Source organism: Diplotaxodon limnothrissa, linkage group LG10 (assembly GCF_057381915.1).
Source record: "Diplotaxodon limnothrissa isolate DT_005_m linkage group LG10, D_limnothrissa_male_GT1.1, whole genome shotgun sequence".
Lineage (NCBI taxonomy): Eukaryota > Metazoa > Chordata > Actinopteri > Cichliformes > Cichlidae > Diplotaxodon > Diplotaxodon limnothrissa.
Window position 1 is genome coordinate 31,757,914 of NC_140605.1, and position 14,509 is coordinate 31,772,422.

General features: G+C 41.2%; 1 protein-coding gene across 1 annotated transcript; it reads right to left on the reverse strand.

Moving 5' to 3' along the window:
- Positions 1-1,555: 1,555 nt before the first annotated feature.
- LOC146624735 (rho GTPase-activating protein 24-like) lies at positions 1,556-7,973 on the reverse strand. Its single transcript, XM_085364102.1, has 9 exons — positions 7,946-7,973; positions 7,749-7,862; positions 7,194-7,401; positions 6,986-7,118; positions 6,778-6,851; positions 6,541-6,662; positions 4,361-4,595; positions 2,053-2,997; positions 1,556-1,796 (listed from the first exon to the last, which is right to left on the reverse strand). Exons 1-9 carry the CDS (start codon positions 7,971-7,973, stop codon positions 1,556-1,558), a joined length of 2,100 nt encoding a protein of 699 aa, XP_085220228.1.
- Positions 7,974-14,509: the final 6,536 nt, after the last annotated feature.

Here is a 14,509-nt window from a genome sequence, read left to right on the forward strand (position 1 = left end):
ATTTTATATCTAAAATAAAAACAGTTATATACGCACAGTGACATCACTTAATAGTTGTTTATCTCCCACATTCTGCTTTATCGTGCTTTTAAGCTCTAAATGTTACCATAATTTCTAAAATGAACATTTTGCAGACTTTAAACTCCTGATTGAGACGATACACTCAACAGCAGTGTTTATTGCAATTATAGATCCATTTACAGTTATAGTGGTCTCCTGTTTTATAACTATGAATTTAATTTAGCTTAATTTTTATAGATCCAGAAACAACTACGGTCTTTTATATACAGCTGTTGTTGGTGCTTTTTGTTAGCTGGTGGATGTTAGGATGCCAACTTGTAACCCATCTAAGGTTTGGGTTTAGGTTCAGTTAACATCCACTCTGTTTCAGTTGACATCTTTAAAGTTCTGAAGAAGTGCTACATCTTCCTTTTATAGAAAGTCTGTGGCTGACTGACGGGCAACAAAGAAAAAAAAATCAAGTTTTTATTTTAACAAGTTTTTTTTTTATTGTTATTTGGAAATGCATCATCATGCAGTCTTCAAGTTATTTGGCACACTACACTGTAGAAAGAAAAACATTTCCCCTCTGCTTCTGTTGCAGTGCATCTCGAGCCTCAGAGATTTCCTGCAGCGTGTGTCAGTCTAGTTCCCTAAAAAACAGAAGTCATGTTTAACCACATCCAGTCCGTACATGACGTAAAACAGTCTGTCAGCCAGTGTTGGTCCACCTGACTCAGAGATCTTTACAAAGTAACCCAGACTGCTCTGATGATTTGACCTGTGAAACAAATGTTATTTCAAACCAGTCTTTCCATTTAGGACAACAAAGTTGATACCGGCTTTGATGAAAGACATTTTGGTGAAAGGTTTTTTAATTTTGTAGGATGAAAAATATGAAAGTGCATGTGAGCTTGTTCAAAAAGATCTATGTGGTTTATGGATGCATGCCAACAACAACCTAGAGATGATCACTGAAAAACCACTTTAGCTTCTCTTTATGGTTACTGTTTACTCAGCAGGAAACGCTGGGAAAGTCAAATCAATATCAAAATTTTAGATTATGCGTCCCACATTGTTCCACACAAACAGTCTTTGTCCTACATTTGTTTGTTGGGATCTGGTCACCTGAGTTCTGTCTTTCTGAATATCCTGACATATTCCTCATATGTCAGGTCATAATCCACGTCAGGAAGCTCGTGTTAGAATATCTCTGAGGTGTATCTGTGACTCTGCAGCAGCCTGAAAATCCAAGAAGAAAGTCGAGTAACTGGGCAGCGATAGATCGAGCAGTCCACCTAAGCATAGTTTTAGAGAAGACCAGCATTAGTGTTCCCTCTACTACATGGACACAAAAAGTGAACAAAGCTGGAATTCTCTGACATGTGGTCATAACACATCGTAATCCAAGCATCTCAGATGTGTGGGTCATCTGTGACGTTTTCAACTTGGAGAAGGTCGACGTCCATGCTGAGAGCGTCTTTCTCCCCCTCCTCCTTTCACACTGTTTAGTGCCCTCCATTGCAGGCTTATCCAGATCTGTCAATACACATCTTCAGATACTCCCTCCTACTCTCCCTTTTTTGTCTTCTTCACTTCTCCTGATATCTCCATACATCTGGAAAAACAGCTCCATGTCTCTCTGCAGTTTGGTGTTTCGGCGGTCGGCGTCTGCTTTGGCTCGCTCCATCTTGCGAATCTTGATTTCAGCAACACTTTGGCTGCGCTTCTGCTGCTCCAGGCTGGCCCGCAGGACTGCAACCTGCCTCTCAAGGACGTCATTGCAGCGCTCCAACCTGCAGAGACACCATAAAACGTGGTGAAGGCTTTAAGCAAACACTGGTGGCACGCCACACATTATATAGGATCATTTATGCTGATTCTGTTACAAGGGAGTTTTTCCTTGCCACTGTCGACGAGTGCTTTCTCATAGGTGGTTGTCTGATTGTTGTGATTTCCATTATTGTTGGCTCTTCATCTTAAAGTGCTTTCAGGCAACATGATTTGGCACTATATAGATAAACTGAATTGAATACACTGAAGGTGTCTCACCTCTGTATCCTGGTCTGGTACTCAGACTTCTGCTGGGCCATCCTTTGCCGCAGCTCATCCAGGAGTGAGTGGGTGTCCCTGGGTTGTAGATGATCTTCAGCCCCCTGGAGATCAGGAGAACCTGAGGGAAGGAAGACATCTGAGCTGCCTGTACTAAGAGGGCTGCCACTGCGTACTGAACCCGAGGCTGGAGAGTTTGGGTGGTGGGTGTGGTCGTCATGGTCGTTATCACTGTTTTCATCATCATCCTCGTTGCTATCTTCATGATCGTCTTTGTCACTGTTTTCCTTCTCTGCTTCCTGATTTGAAGGCAACCCTCCATTTCTGACTGGACTAACTACACCGACATCATCACTGCTTTCATCCAATGGTAAAACCTCGCAGGAAGGCCATGAAGAGGAATCCCTCGTGCGCTCCACTTCTTCAAGCTCTGCCTCATCTTCACCAGTTCCAATGTGGCCTCCGGAAGAGTTCATTTTCAAATGTCCATCAGTGACATCCATCATTGGTGGGTGTAGAGACACTTTGCTCAGATTGTCATAGGCGGAAGGGGTGCTCTCCTCCTGACCCTCACTGCTGCCCCCACTGGCTGTTTCTGGCACTGCACCCTCTTCCTCAGCACCAGCAGAGCTCCAGAAAGCAGAGCTGGCCTCTCCTGGGCCTGGCCAAACTTTGGTCCAGCCCATGAGCTCTGGTCTGGGCTTAGAATTTTCTGGCACCTGGAAGCTGGTTTCAGAGGCTTGAACATTTCCACTGGGTGCTATTTGGTGAGTGTTATGTTGGTGACAGTCGACGTTATGTCTGTCAGAGTGGTGCTGAGTGGGCTGACTGGAGGAGGGTGTGGGGTAGAAACAGTTCCCCGGGTGGGAGGAGGTGTAGCGATGTCCGAGATTCCTTTTCGGACCGGAAGACAAGTCTGATTTGGCAGCAGCTGAGAAGGCACAGCTAGACAACAACAACAAAAAGTTAGAATTTGAAGTTGAGGCACATTCTTGCAGCTGAAATCATTTTTCTTGCAAACTTTAAAAGTTTTAATGACATCAAGTGACAATGAAAGAATGCAAGTAAAGATGTGAAGGAAGAACAGGTTGTTGGGATAGACACAAAGACTGGGGATGATTATCTGGGATCCATCTCTTGCACAGGAAGCACATGAGCAAGGCTTAGATAGAAGAGTCTGGAGGAAAACAGAAGAGGACAGGTACCTATGGCAAGCAGGTGAGGTGTGGGTGAAGCCACATATTCTCATTCCCAAGACATCACAAGTTGATGCTTGGTTAGAAACCCGGTCTCGTCATATTTTAATTGTATTTAATTTTATTTATTTAGCACCAAATCACAACAACAGCCACCTCAAGATGCTTTATATTGTAAGCTAGAGACCCTACAATAATAATCAAGGTATACCCAAATATCATCATTTTCTGAGGCACTGATTTTAATAAGGAACAACAAAACTACAGAATTCCACAAAAAAGAACCAGAAGCCAAATTGTTGAGCCCTCTTTACACCTATTTATTGCACTTTAAGTTGCTCCTACTTTGGTTTGGCTAGGTTTAGGCTGAAATACCCAGCGCGTCACAATCTGAGGCCAGTGGCTACTGACAAAGTTGACATGTTGACAGTGAGCATGAGTTGGCCATGATCTCTATTGTTTACAGCTGTGCACAAACCTGTCTCTTGTTTGTTTGTTGTTGTCTCATTCCAGACCTTTTAGATTTGGATCTGGAGATTCGTGTCCTCTCTTAGCTGCCATTTGTTGTCTGACAGTCACAGCCCTGCCTTTCTCTATTTTACCTCTTTGGGTCTGTGTGAGCTCCGCCCTTCTCTCCATCCTCCTGTATCTTCTGTATCTGAAATGTGTCCTCATATTTTTCTTTGCTAAGTGAATTGTGTCTTGCTCCTTTCTCCCTCTGAGCTTTGTCCTATCTCTTCCTCCTCCCTGTAAATTGTGTTTTCTCCTCTCACTCGGCCAGTGGTGTCATCTGTTTTCCATTCGTGGGAAGTGTCAGTCCTTCGCCCTCTGTGTAAATGTTGTCCTTGAGTAATGCCTTGTGTGTGTATGAGTGTGTGTGTGTGTCTTTCCTCTTCCCTGGCCTTTGTTTTTGTGGTGTAGCTTCTCCCTAGATGTCTTCTGTCATTAAAATTTGTGTCTATCGACATATTACTAATCCTTACATTAGGACCTATTTGTGAGTACTGACTTGGTACCCAGAGCACCCAGAGACAGTGTAAGTTTTGAGTTGTGAGGTTTCCACATTGCGATTGTTAGCTGATGGTAAAGTTGTTAGAGCAGGTCAGTTTTACCTGGAGCTCTCTGCGTCTGCAGCAGGCTGTCCCGTCTCCCTGAAACGCTCCGCTATGAGAGGCAAAGACAGCTGGCGAGGGCAGGGAAACGGGTGGAGATGAGGCTGCTTCAGAGCGCTTGGAGATCCATGTGAACTTCTAGTTGGGCGGGCATAGATGGGTGGAGAAATTTTTGCAAACAGAGACTCGTGTTCTGTGATCAGCTCTAACATTAACACCTGGACCAGCGCTGCACCTAGAGCACAGACAGATATTCTCATTAGACCTCGCTGCTTGTGTTCACAACCTTAGAAAATTCACTGCAGTCAGACCAATCAGATGACCACTATTATATCAGGCTAGTCGGGTGTGTATGCTGCTCACTGTGTTCTAATATTAACTTAAGAAAGAAAGAAGCACTGGCTGCAGCACATGGAGCATAATAGCATCACAGCTAAGCAAACAGGGAGTCATGCAGCTGACTAATTTGTGAATTACACTTCTAAACGATGACATCATCATTTAAACCTTGGCATACCGTACATATTAAGATTAATGTTAAGATTCTTTATTTGTGATTGTAGAAAGATTCAACAACATTTATTTTGGTGACTATCAACCAACGGCAACTGAATCAGAATCAGAATCAGAATACTTTATTGATCCCTGGGGGAAATTATTTTTTGTTACAGTGCAGATAAAAGTGGCTTAAAAACTCACATACACACAAAAATACTAGTAATTAAAAGAGCTATCAAAAGTATCGATCAAAATAGCTATGTATCAATGAGAGGAATACATAAAAATACACACAATACAATATATATAGATATTTATAAAGATATTTATTAAAGCTACTCCACAGTGTATATTCTGGCTTTTTGGTGTTTTGAAAGTGACTTGTCAGCAGTGTTGGTCAAGTTACTTGAAAAAAGTAATCAGTAACTAATTACTGATTACTTCCCCAAAAAAGTAATCCCATTACTTTACTGATTACTTATTTTCAAAAGTAATTAATTACTTAGTTACTTTTTAAAAACACGATTTACAACCTGAAGAGGTGATAAAGCGATAGATCTTTCGGCTCAATTCTACTTTTTCTACATAATCCATCATACAAAATGTAATCAAATGGAAAAGTCTCCTTTTTTAAAACTTGTTTTATTAGTTTTAATCTTTTAACTTTATGCATCAAGCAAAAATTTAATTATATGCAACATTCTCTGACTGGAAGAAATTTGTTTAATATGTAAATCTATTTTCTGCCCAATCCAGCACATAAAATAAAATATTTTTTTGTGTTTACACTCACTCTTTCAAATAGATGCAAGTAAAACACAGCAGAAAATAAATAAAATCAAAGACTCAGTGGTCCTGTTGCTCTATTTTCACCTGTAAACAAGGAGTGGGGTAGGCGGAGGTTTACCCTGGTGCAGGTGTGCCGCAGCGGTCAGTGGACGAATCCGCGAGTTTCTCTGTGCATTTCCCATTACGTCGTTGCGCACTCGGTGCTTGCTTGGAAGTTTAGGGGGTTTTTCGCTGTAAAAAGAAGTTTTCTTCCCACGCACAACGGACACTAATGTTTTTGTCACTTTTTATGGAATCAAACTTAAAGTAAGGTCAGTACTTCCACGCTTTAAACGCTGCACTCGATATATTATCCATTGTTGATCTGCACACAGCTGTTGTCACGAACGTCGCACTTGCTTACGTCACTGTCATGAGACATTCTTGCAAAAAAAAAAATCACGGTTTTAGTAACGCAGTAATGCAGCGTTCCTATGGGAAAGTAGCGGTAATCTAATTACCGTTTTTGCAATAGTAATCCCTTACTTTACTCATTACTTGAAAAAAGTAACGCGTTACTGCCCATCTCTGCTTGTCAGTCACAAAGAAGACACACCCTAAAGCTTACCCTGCTTTATCATCCATTTAACTCTAAATATGGGACCATAACTTTTAAAAATGAGCTTCATGCTGTACTAAAGAATATCTGAAATAAGTGACTAGTGAGAAACTCATCTTCAGGTCAATCATCAAGGTCATACCCATGACACGAGTAGTAGAGTCACCCCCTTGTGGCCAATAAAAATCATGACGGTTTATGGCATTTCTGCATTTACTCTCTTTTCAGACTTGGAGGCTGTGTCTGCCTTTAAAATAAAATCTACAGATGGCACAAGTGTTCATGTCCTGTTTACCTCCCACGATGCTTTGTGGGTCTTCAGCTTTGGCTCGGAGGATGTTTGGTCCAAACACGGTGGCCAAATTCTGGACACTCATCTTGTTGGTGCAGGAGTAACTGTGGACCTCAGTCAGAAACCTGCACAAACACACACACATTTCCAGTACCCATGACAAGACTAATCAAAAAAACACTCATTCGGTTTGACTATTATTCTTACTTTACTATTATTATTATTAAGGGGTGGTCTTACTGGCAGATAAAGTTGAGCAGGTTGAAGTTTGCAACTGGTAACTCATGAAGAAGAATTCTTAACTCCCTCAAACCCTAAAAGAAAAAGGAGAGCAATGCATCAAGGTGACATGTTAAACCACTGAAGGCTAAAATAAGAGTGCAGATTTCCAGAGGGGCGGAGCTGCTTTTAATCAAACAAACTGCTTGATGGTGCAGTGTGCAGTTACCAGTGTGCGGTCACTTGACAGCTTTTGGCCACAGAGCAGGAAGTCCTGGTAGTGGCTGTAAGGAACCAGCGGTTCAGGCAGCTGTCTGAGGTAGAGCTTCAACAGTGATGCCACCGTGTGGACGTCTGTGTTACTGCAGATAAAACGTTTTATCTTAAGAGAGCAGATCAGAAGAAAAGCAAAGGGAACATTCAGAGAGGAACTTTACCTATCGAAGGATGGCCTCTCTCCTGAATCGAAAGCCTCCTGCAGCTCTTTGACTAAACTGGCCCGTCCAGGCTGGCGAAACAAGCCCACTTCATGCAGACCTCGCTCTCGAATGAAGGTCACGCATTGCTCCACCACCAGAGGAACCAAACGCACCCCATAACGCCGCTCATACAGCACCGTTTCCTCCAGGCGCTGACCAAAGACCCCTGCAAGAGGGAAAGATTTACTGAGTGCTCTCTCTGAAGAGTCTTCAAATCATAAACAATAATAAGACTTTACAGTGTTAGGTAAGACTTGTAGGTGACCTTGCACATCACATAGCTCTAGTCGCATAGAGTCAATTTGACAACATGAGCAAGAGGAGGCAGGGATGCATGCATGAACTGTATCTGGGATGCTTACAGCGCCAAAGTGTTGTGTTTGTATAACAACACATCTCAATCCTTAATCTCAGATACCCTTCATATATATCGAGCAAAACCAAATGAAAGCAGGATATTTTTAAGCTGTGTACCAGTGAAGAATGAGAAATAAAGCCAATGAATATATGTACCCGTGAAAGGGATCCAGACACCCTTGTTAAGGCTCTTCAGCCACTCGTCACCCTGACCGGCGCTGTTGGATAAAAAGAAATAGGAGCCTGGGCTGGCCAACACATCTCTGTTACCTACAAACACACAAATGGGGAGATGTTAAGGAGCTTACTCAGGTCAAGTCTGGACTTGTTATAATAAATCCAGATATTATTACCTATCCTCATAGTACTTTTATAAAACATCAGATCATAATTTAAAAAAACAACTTTATTGCACTTCTCTTATGCTGTTTAATGATTATCACTTGTAAAAGCAGAATAATGGTGTGATATTGGGTTGATGTCATTTTATTTGAAAGTGTTCTGTTTTATTCTGTTATCGTTCGCCCCTCCTCATTAGTTTCAGCTGGGTTTAGGCTGTCACACCTGCGCCCAGTTAGTCATTGGTCTCCTCAGTGTATTTACCCACGGATGTCTTTTCCTCGGATGGCAGATCATCTTGTATTCACTGTAGTAAAGTAATTCAGGTCTTCCTGGATTCCCCACTTTTTTTATTTCCTTGTGTGTGACTGCTGGACGGTTCTATTGATGCTCCTTGATTGTTTGCCACATAGATTGATCTCCTGTTTATGCCTCATGTTGCCTCAAATGACAGACTTTGTCATACTAACATTAGACCTCTCCACACTTGATGAGTAAAACCTTTAAAGTCTGATTTGGCTTGGACACAAAAAACCTAGTTGCTTCTATGTGCTCTTTACTAAACCTTCATTGCTTTAGTCACAGTTGACAATAATCCTCATATATTTTATACAGGGCCTTGGAGCAGCCTCACTGTGCATCGACTTCCTGAATCAAACTGTTTTATCTCTTTTCCTTCTCTTCCCTTTAAGCTTTCTTATGATTGGCTGCCCATCATGAACACACACTGGAGCAGCAGGAGGGCGGAGCTTCTGTGGTAGAGTGTGGGGTTGCAGCAGCCTGTCTTACTGGATTACGATTATTCTTTGTGGCACAGATTCAATAAGGTGCTGGAAACATTCCTCTGAGGTTTTGGTCCATGTTGATGTGATAAAATTCATGCAGCTGATGCCATGATGAGCTCAAATGTGCTCTACTGGATTGAGATTTGGTGACTGTGGAGGACATTTGAGTACAGTGAGCTTTGTGACACGGTGTGTTATCCTGCTAGAAGCATCAGCCATTAGAAGATGGGTACACTGTGGTCATAAAGGAATGGGCTTAAGCAGCAACAATACTCAGCTAGGCTGTGGCAGTTAAGTGATGCTCAGTTGGTCCTAAGGGACCCAAAGTGTGCAAAGAAAATATCAGGATGGATCCATGCTTTCATGTGACTTACATCACAGTCTGATGCTACAATTCCAAAGGTCACAGCAGAAATCAAAGCTGCTGAATTTGGTCAGTCCCTGCAAACTGTAGCTCCAGGTGTCTGTTCTTAGCTGAGCTTAACTTCAAAGTTTGGTTGTAATGAATTGTTATTTGACTTACTGTCGTCTTCTTATCACCTTGAAACAGTCATTTCCCTCTGATTTCTGCATCAACAAGGCATTTTCACCCAAAGAACTGCTCACTGGATAGTTTGTCTTTTTTTAGGCAGTTCCCTTTAAACCCTACAGACAGGCTTGTGCAGAAAAATCCCAGAAGATCAGCAGTTTCTGAAATACTCAGACCAGCCTGTCTGGCATTGACATCCATGCCAAGTTCCAAGTTGCTTCCACATTTTGAACTTCAGCAGGCTATCTCAACCACGTCTACAGACAAAAGCAGACTAGATCTTCTTTTAGTAATTTAATTTATAGTTATAATGATGAACACAATTTTGTTTTGAGGAAATTCTATATTTTCTATTGTGGCATTGTTGTATTTTTAGAATAGTAATCCTGTGTAAGCTGGACTTCAGCAAAGCAGCACTGTTGTATCTATATATATACTGCAGTGTCACATCCATTCAAATATGCATTAACCTTCTGATATAACCAGCATCAGGACACAGAGACATCTCCCCACTTTAATCACTGACTCTTGACGCTTTCCTCTCTCCTCTCATCCTTTCATCCTTTCATGCTCCACTGTCTGTACTCCTCAAAGTCACATGAAACACACAGACACATATGTCTGAAGCACACTAAAACACACACACACACACACACACAGTCACCTGAATCTGAAGACCCTGACTCAGCATTTAACAAGTGTCACTCAAGGGCAACACACACTAACTCACACAGCTGGAGTTTGGGAGAGATTAGCGATGGTGTGTGTGTTGGTGTGTCTTACCTTTGTGGCCCGTACTGTCATGCTTCCAGGACTTGAAGCAGCTGAGTCCCATGCTGCAGCACTCCTGCGAAGCGCAAACTTCACACGGCAATGAGGAATTTTTTTTGAAGACTAGTAACTGAATGTGAGCATTTCGGAGAGTACAGTTGCATAAAAATGAAAAAACAAACATACAAAACAAGATTCTTCTAATTTTGCTGTCGTTGCACTTACGCTTCCTCCTCCTATCAGCACCCAGTTTCATCTAGCAGGATTTCAGTCTGGTTTTGAACATCTTGGTAGCTCAAAAGGAGTTGGAAAAACCTTTATGGGGGGTATTTCTGGATGGACGTGGACCATGACATACACAATCTTGGAAATGTCCTTGGGTGAAGGTAAACTTTAGATTCTTGGTGGATAATACTGCTTAAAGAGAAGTTCTGGTAGAAATATTTTTAATATGAAATTCCAGATCCCAGCAGGAAGCTTTCTTGGGAAGTTTCAGAGAATTTTTTTCTTTCTTGTGTCTTCTTGTTTTCCTCTTCTATTACTACCCAGTTTTAGTTAGTAGAGTAGTTTTGAACTTCTTGGCACACCATAAAGAGCTCATACTTGTTCAAAAAAAAACTTCAGAAATAGACATTGTTGGTGGACAAAGACCACAAAACACATGTTGTTGTATAGACTTTGGTCTTTTTTTAGTGAAAACTCTTGCAGAGATGCATTTGATGAAGAATTGACCTCAATTTCTTGATGAATACTGTATCAAATGTACATAAAAAAGTGATCCTGATAGTGACAGAAGCTTAATACTATATGTCATTTGAATTGTTTTTTACAAAGAGCTTCCTTCTTAAATGTAAAGACAATCACACATTTCTTGAAAAGAAGTCCAAGTGGATATCAAACCTTAAATACAGGATCCAAATGATTCAGTTCCTCTTGAAGATGATTTCTTGGTGGATATTGTAACGTCAAATGCCTTAAAAGGAAGTTTAAACCAAAGCACGAGATCCAGAGGGATATTAAACTCCTGGAAACCTCAACTTGGCCTTGATTGACAAAAATTTCGACAAAGAATCTTGTAAAGCTGCTGTTCCTATCTGTAAACAGACGTGTCTGAAGGAGAGGTTTCTCGTAGATGAGGGGTGTGAGATTTTAACTTCAAATGGAATGATATCTCATGGTTACAGAGCCTCTTTCGGTACAAGATTTCAGCTTTGGGATTTGCTGGACAAACACATTATGGGAGGTTCCTGGAGGGAGTCTGTTTTTCTTTAAAGTTGTCATGTTAAATTAGATTTCTAGTGGATACTACTGGACATTAAGCAAAGGGAAGTTCCAGTATACTGCACTCTTTCCCACCTCTGCAAGCAGACAGCTCATCTCTCATGCTCTTCTTAAAATAGTTTTCCCTTCTTCCTTTGAAAATCTTCATTGGGCTTGAGCACCTTGTGTTGATTTTAGGTTGTGGCTACCTAAACAAAAAACAATCACAATTTTTGGCAACATTTTTTCAGCCATCTCTGCTCTGTGAACACAAATGAAAAGATGCATAGCAAGCACAACCTTCCAAATGTTCCAAGTTGCTTGTTAATGAAGCTTCTTCAAATAGCTGTTTTCTCCCTGCAGAACTTCTGGGGTAATGTCAGCCATTACCCCAGCAGATTTCTCTATATCCAGAGCCCAAGACGTCCAGTCTTCATTTTTCCTTTTCCTCAGACACCCATGAACTCATCACTACCTCCAGGAGTGAAACGTCTCACTTTACTTCCTGTATCTCACGATGACTATCAACGGATCAGTATGATTTCCACCCGTCTCTCCCTTTGCATTTCTTTTTAATTGTATATTTCAGAAGTTAAAAAGTAAAACCATCTATCCCCCTCCCCATTTTCAGTCCCTCCTACCAGAGAATCAAACTACTCCATCTTCTATTTGGAAACACAATCTTAATACTTATTCCTGCATCCTTCCTCGTCTCCCTCTTCACGTCCTTTGCTTTATCTGCTCGTTATCTTGCAGTCTCGCTCCAGTTACAGTCTACACATCTTAATGTCCACGTCATTGCCAGCCCTTTCCTTCTTCTTCCTCCTCTCCATCCCTTTCTATCTGTATCTCTCGTTGTCCCTCCCTTTGTCCCCATCCAGCTTGTCCTTCTGTCTCATTCCCACTATCCCTCTCTCTCTCTCTCTCTCTCTCTCTCTGTCTCTTAATTTCCCAGCAGTCTGTATGCCCCCACTTGGCCCCCTCCCCATTTACCTCATCAATAACCATAGTCTCTGCGTGTGCGTGAAGGCTGTGCATTAGGAAAATTGGTTCACTGCGACGCAGTGCTGTTTTACCAAAGTAATCACAGCTGATGGTGAGAGAGAGAGAGACAGAGAAATGGAGAGAGAGAGATGATCTGGCTCAAATTCTGCTGCTGCTGAAGTATGGCCTGCTGCAGAGAGCGCGCACACACACACACACACACACACACACACACACACACACACACTGGTACCATGATTCAAGCAGACATTAAAGTAAGAGAGGCTGTCCGGTCCAGTCAACTTTTGAACTCCATTAAAGTATGAGGAGCCTCTCTTGCAATACAGTCCAATTCAATAAGCTTCATTGGCCTGATGTAGGATATAATGTACAGTGTACTCCTGGAGCCTTTTTCAATACAAGGAATCAAATAAACAGTTGTCTGCCTAAAGGTTAATACATCAAAAGAATGTGGACATGTGAACTTTACAGTCAAGCTTGACCCCTCGAGAACAAAAACAAAAAAGGAGTGGTCAATTTTGAAGGGGGCTGAACAGCCACAGGTATAAAGGGGCCCTCTTGTGGTCATATGAATGACCGAATGTAAACCATCCAACATTTGGACAGATCTAATGTTACACAGAATCTGTATGAGAGTGTCTCAGCTGTAGGGCCAGGGGCTCCTGTTGAAATGATGCTGTAGTGATGTGTAGGTGGACCAGTTTATTTTATTTTATTATTTTATTCATAATTTTCAGGCAAACTTTGACCTGTTTTAACATTTGACAGCACTAAAAATACCTTAAGTGTCATTCTTTTATCCTGAAATTTGATGATTTTTCCTAAAAGTATCCAAAATGTGAATAAAATCTTTACTTTCCCCTGGGGCTGTTCCAGGCCTAAGTTCAGATGGATTTTAGATCCACTAATGTGCTGCCATTTCAGTGAGTGTGGGAAACAGATGTGCAAGTCCCACACATGCAAGGTTTCCGAACACCGCATTAAATGTACAGACTAGTTTGCAAAAAGCAAACTAATATTGATAATTCTAGATTGTACTTACGAGGACTGTCTTTATAATACAGCAGTGAAGACAGTGTCTAATGATTGTGGTGGTTATATAATAAAACAGAACAGTTCCAGAAAGTTCTTCCCTTTTCGCTTTTAAAAAACTACTTTAAAGTCATTATGGCAGTTAGTTTTTCATGTTTTAGGTAAAATGATGTGTGAAAATACACATTTATCACTGAAAATAAGAGTTGTAAATCCTAAAAAACACGCTCTCGATGCTCTTGGAAACATTAATTAGACTTTAACAATTGTTTACTGATGTCAGACGAGCTATTTTTACATTCTAAATCAATCTATGATTCAAAATGACTTATTATGATTGGCCTGGGTCACAACTCACCTGAACTAGATTCATGAACAAATATGAACAGTATACAAAGGTTAATGGCATTATAAAATTGATCTGTAAATGGTTCTAGATGCAGTCTAGTAAGATTTATGTCCCCAACCTAAAAGCAACCATAATGTTAACATGTTCAGATGCTGCCAGATAACGCAGTCGAGCACTACCTGTTTGAAAGCCAAACAATCTCCAACAGCCATCACGCCTAAAGCTTTTTAGCCCTGTTGAATCACTTCCTCACTTTTTCTGAGACAACAAGCAGCCTTAAGTAAGAAAAATAAAAAAACACAATAACAAACACAAAATTCCCAGTTTGCGACACACAGTTGTATCCGTGTCTGTCTGCTCGTGCCGTACTGTAACTCTGCTGGTTTGTGTGACTGATTGACTATATTCTAATCACAGCTGAGAGCTTTCACATCTGTCTGTCAATACATCTGGCAGTGAAAAGGACACTCTTCATTAGAAAGTGGTGTGTGTGTGTGTGTGTGTGTGTGTGTGTGTGTGTGTGTGTGTGTGTGTGTGTGTGTGAGTGAGTGAGAGAGAGAGAGAGAGTGTGTCTGTGCTCTGCACTAAATTAAATGTGTCACGTCCTCACTATGACTGCATGTCTGTAATGAATCACATGCGTGGAAATATTGCTAACCAGGAGCTCGTTGTCTTCTTTTTCTGAAAAAAAAGAAAAAAAGAATTGATCTCCTTAGTCCAGCAACCTCTAATCACACACACATATCAATCACATAAACTGTCCAGTGGGTTGATACTATAAAGAACAATACAATATAGCACACAGACTATTTATATACTGGTTCTGTTGTTAAATTGTAAATGAAAA

Coding starts and splice junctions, on each gene's coding strand:
- LOC146624735 (XM_085364102.1), bottom strand. CDS start 7,973: ATGTTTTATAAAAGTACTATGAGGATAG. Junction 4,596..6,540: donor CCCACAAAGCATCGTGGGAG/GTAAACAGGACA, acceptor TCTGTGCTCTAG/GTGCAGCGCTGGTCCAGGTG. Junction 2,998..4,360: donor GCAGACGCAGAGAGCTCCAG/GTAAAACTGACC, acceptor GTTGTTGTCTAG/CTGTGCCTTCTCAGCTGCTG.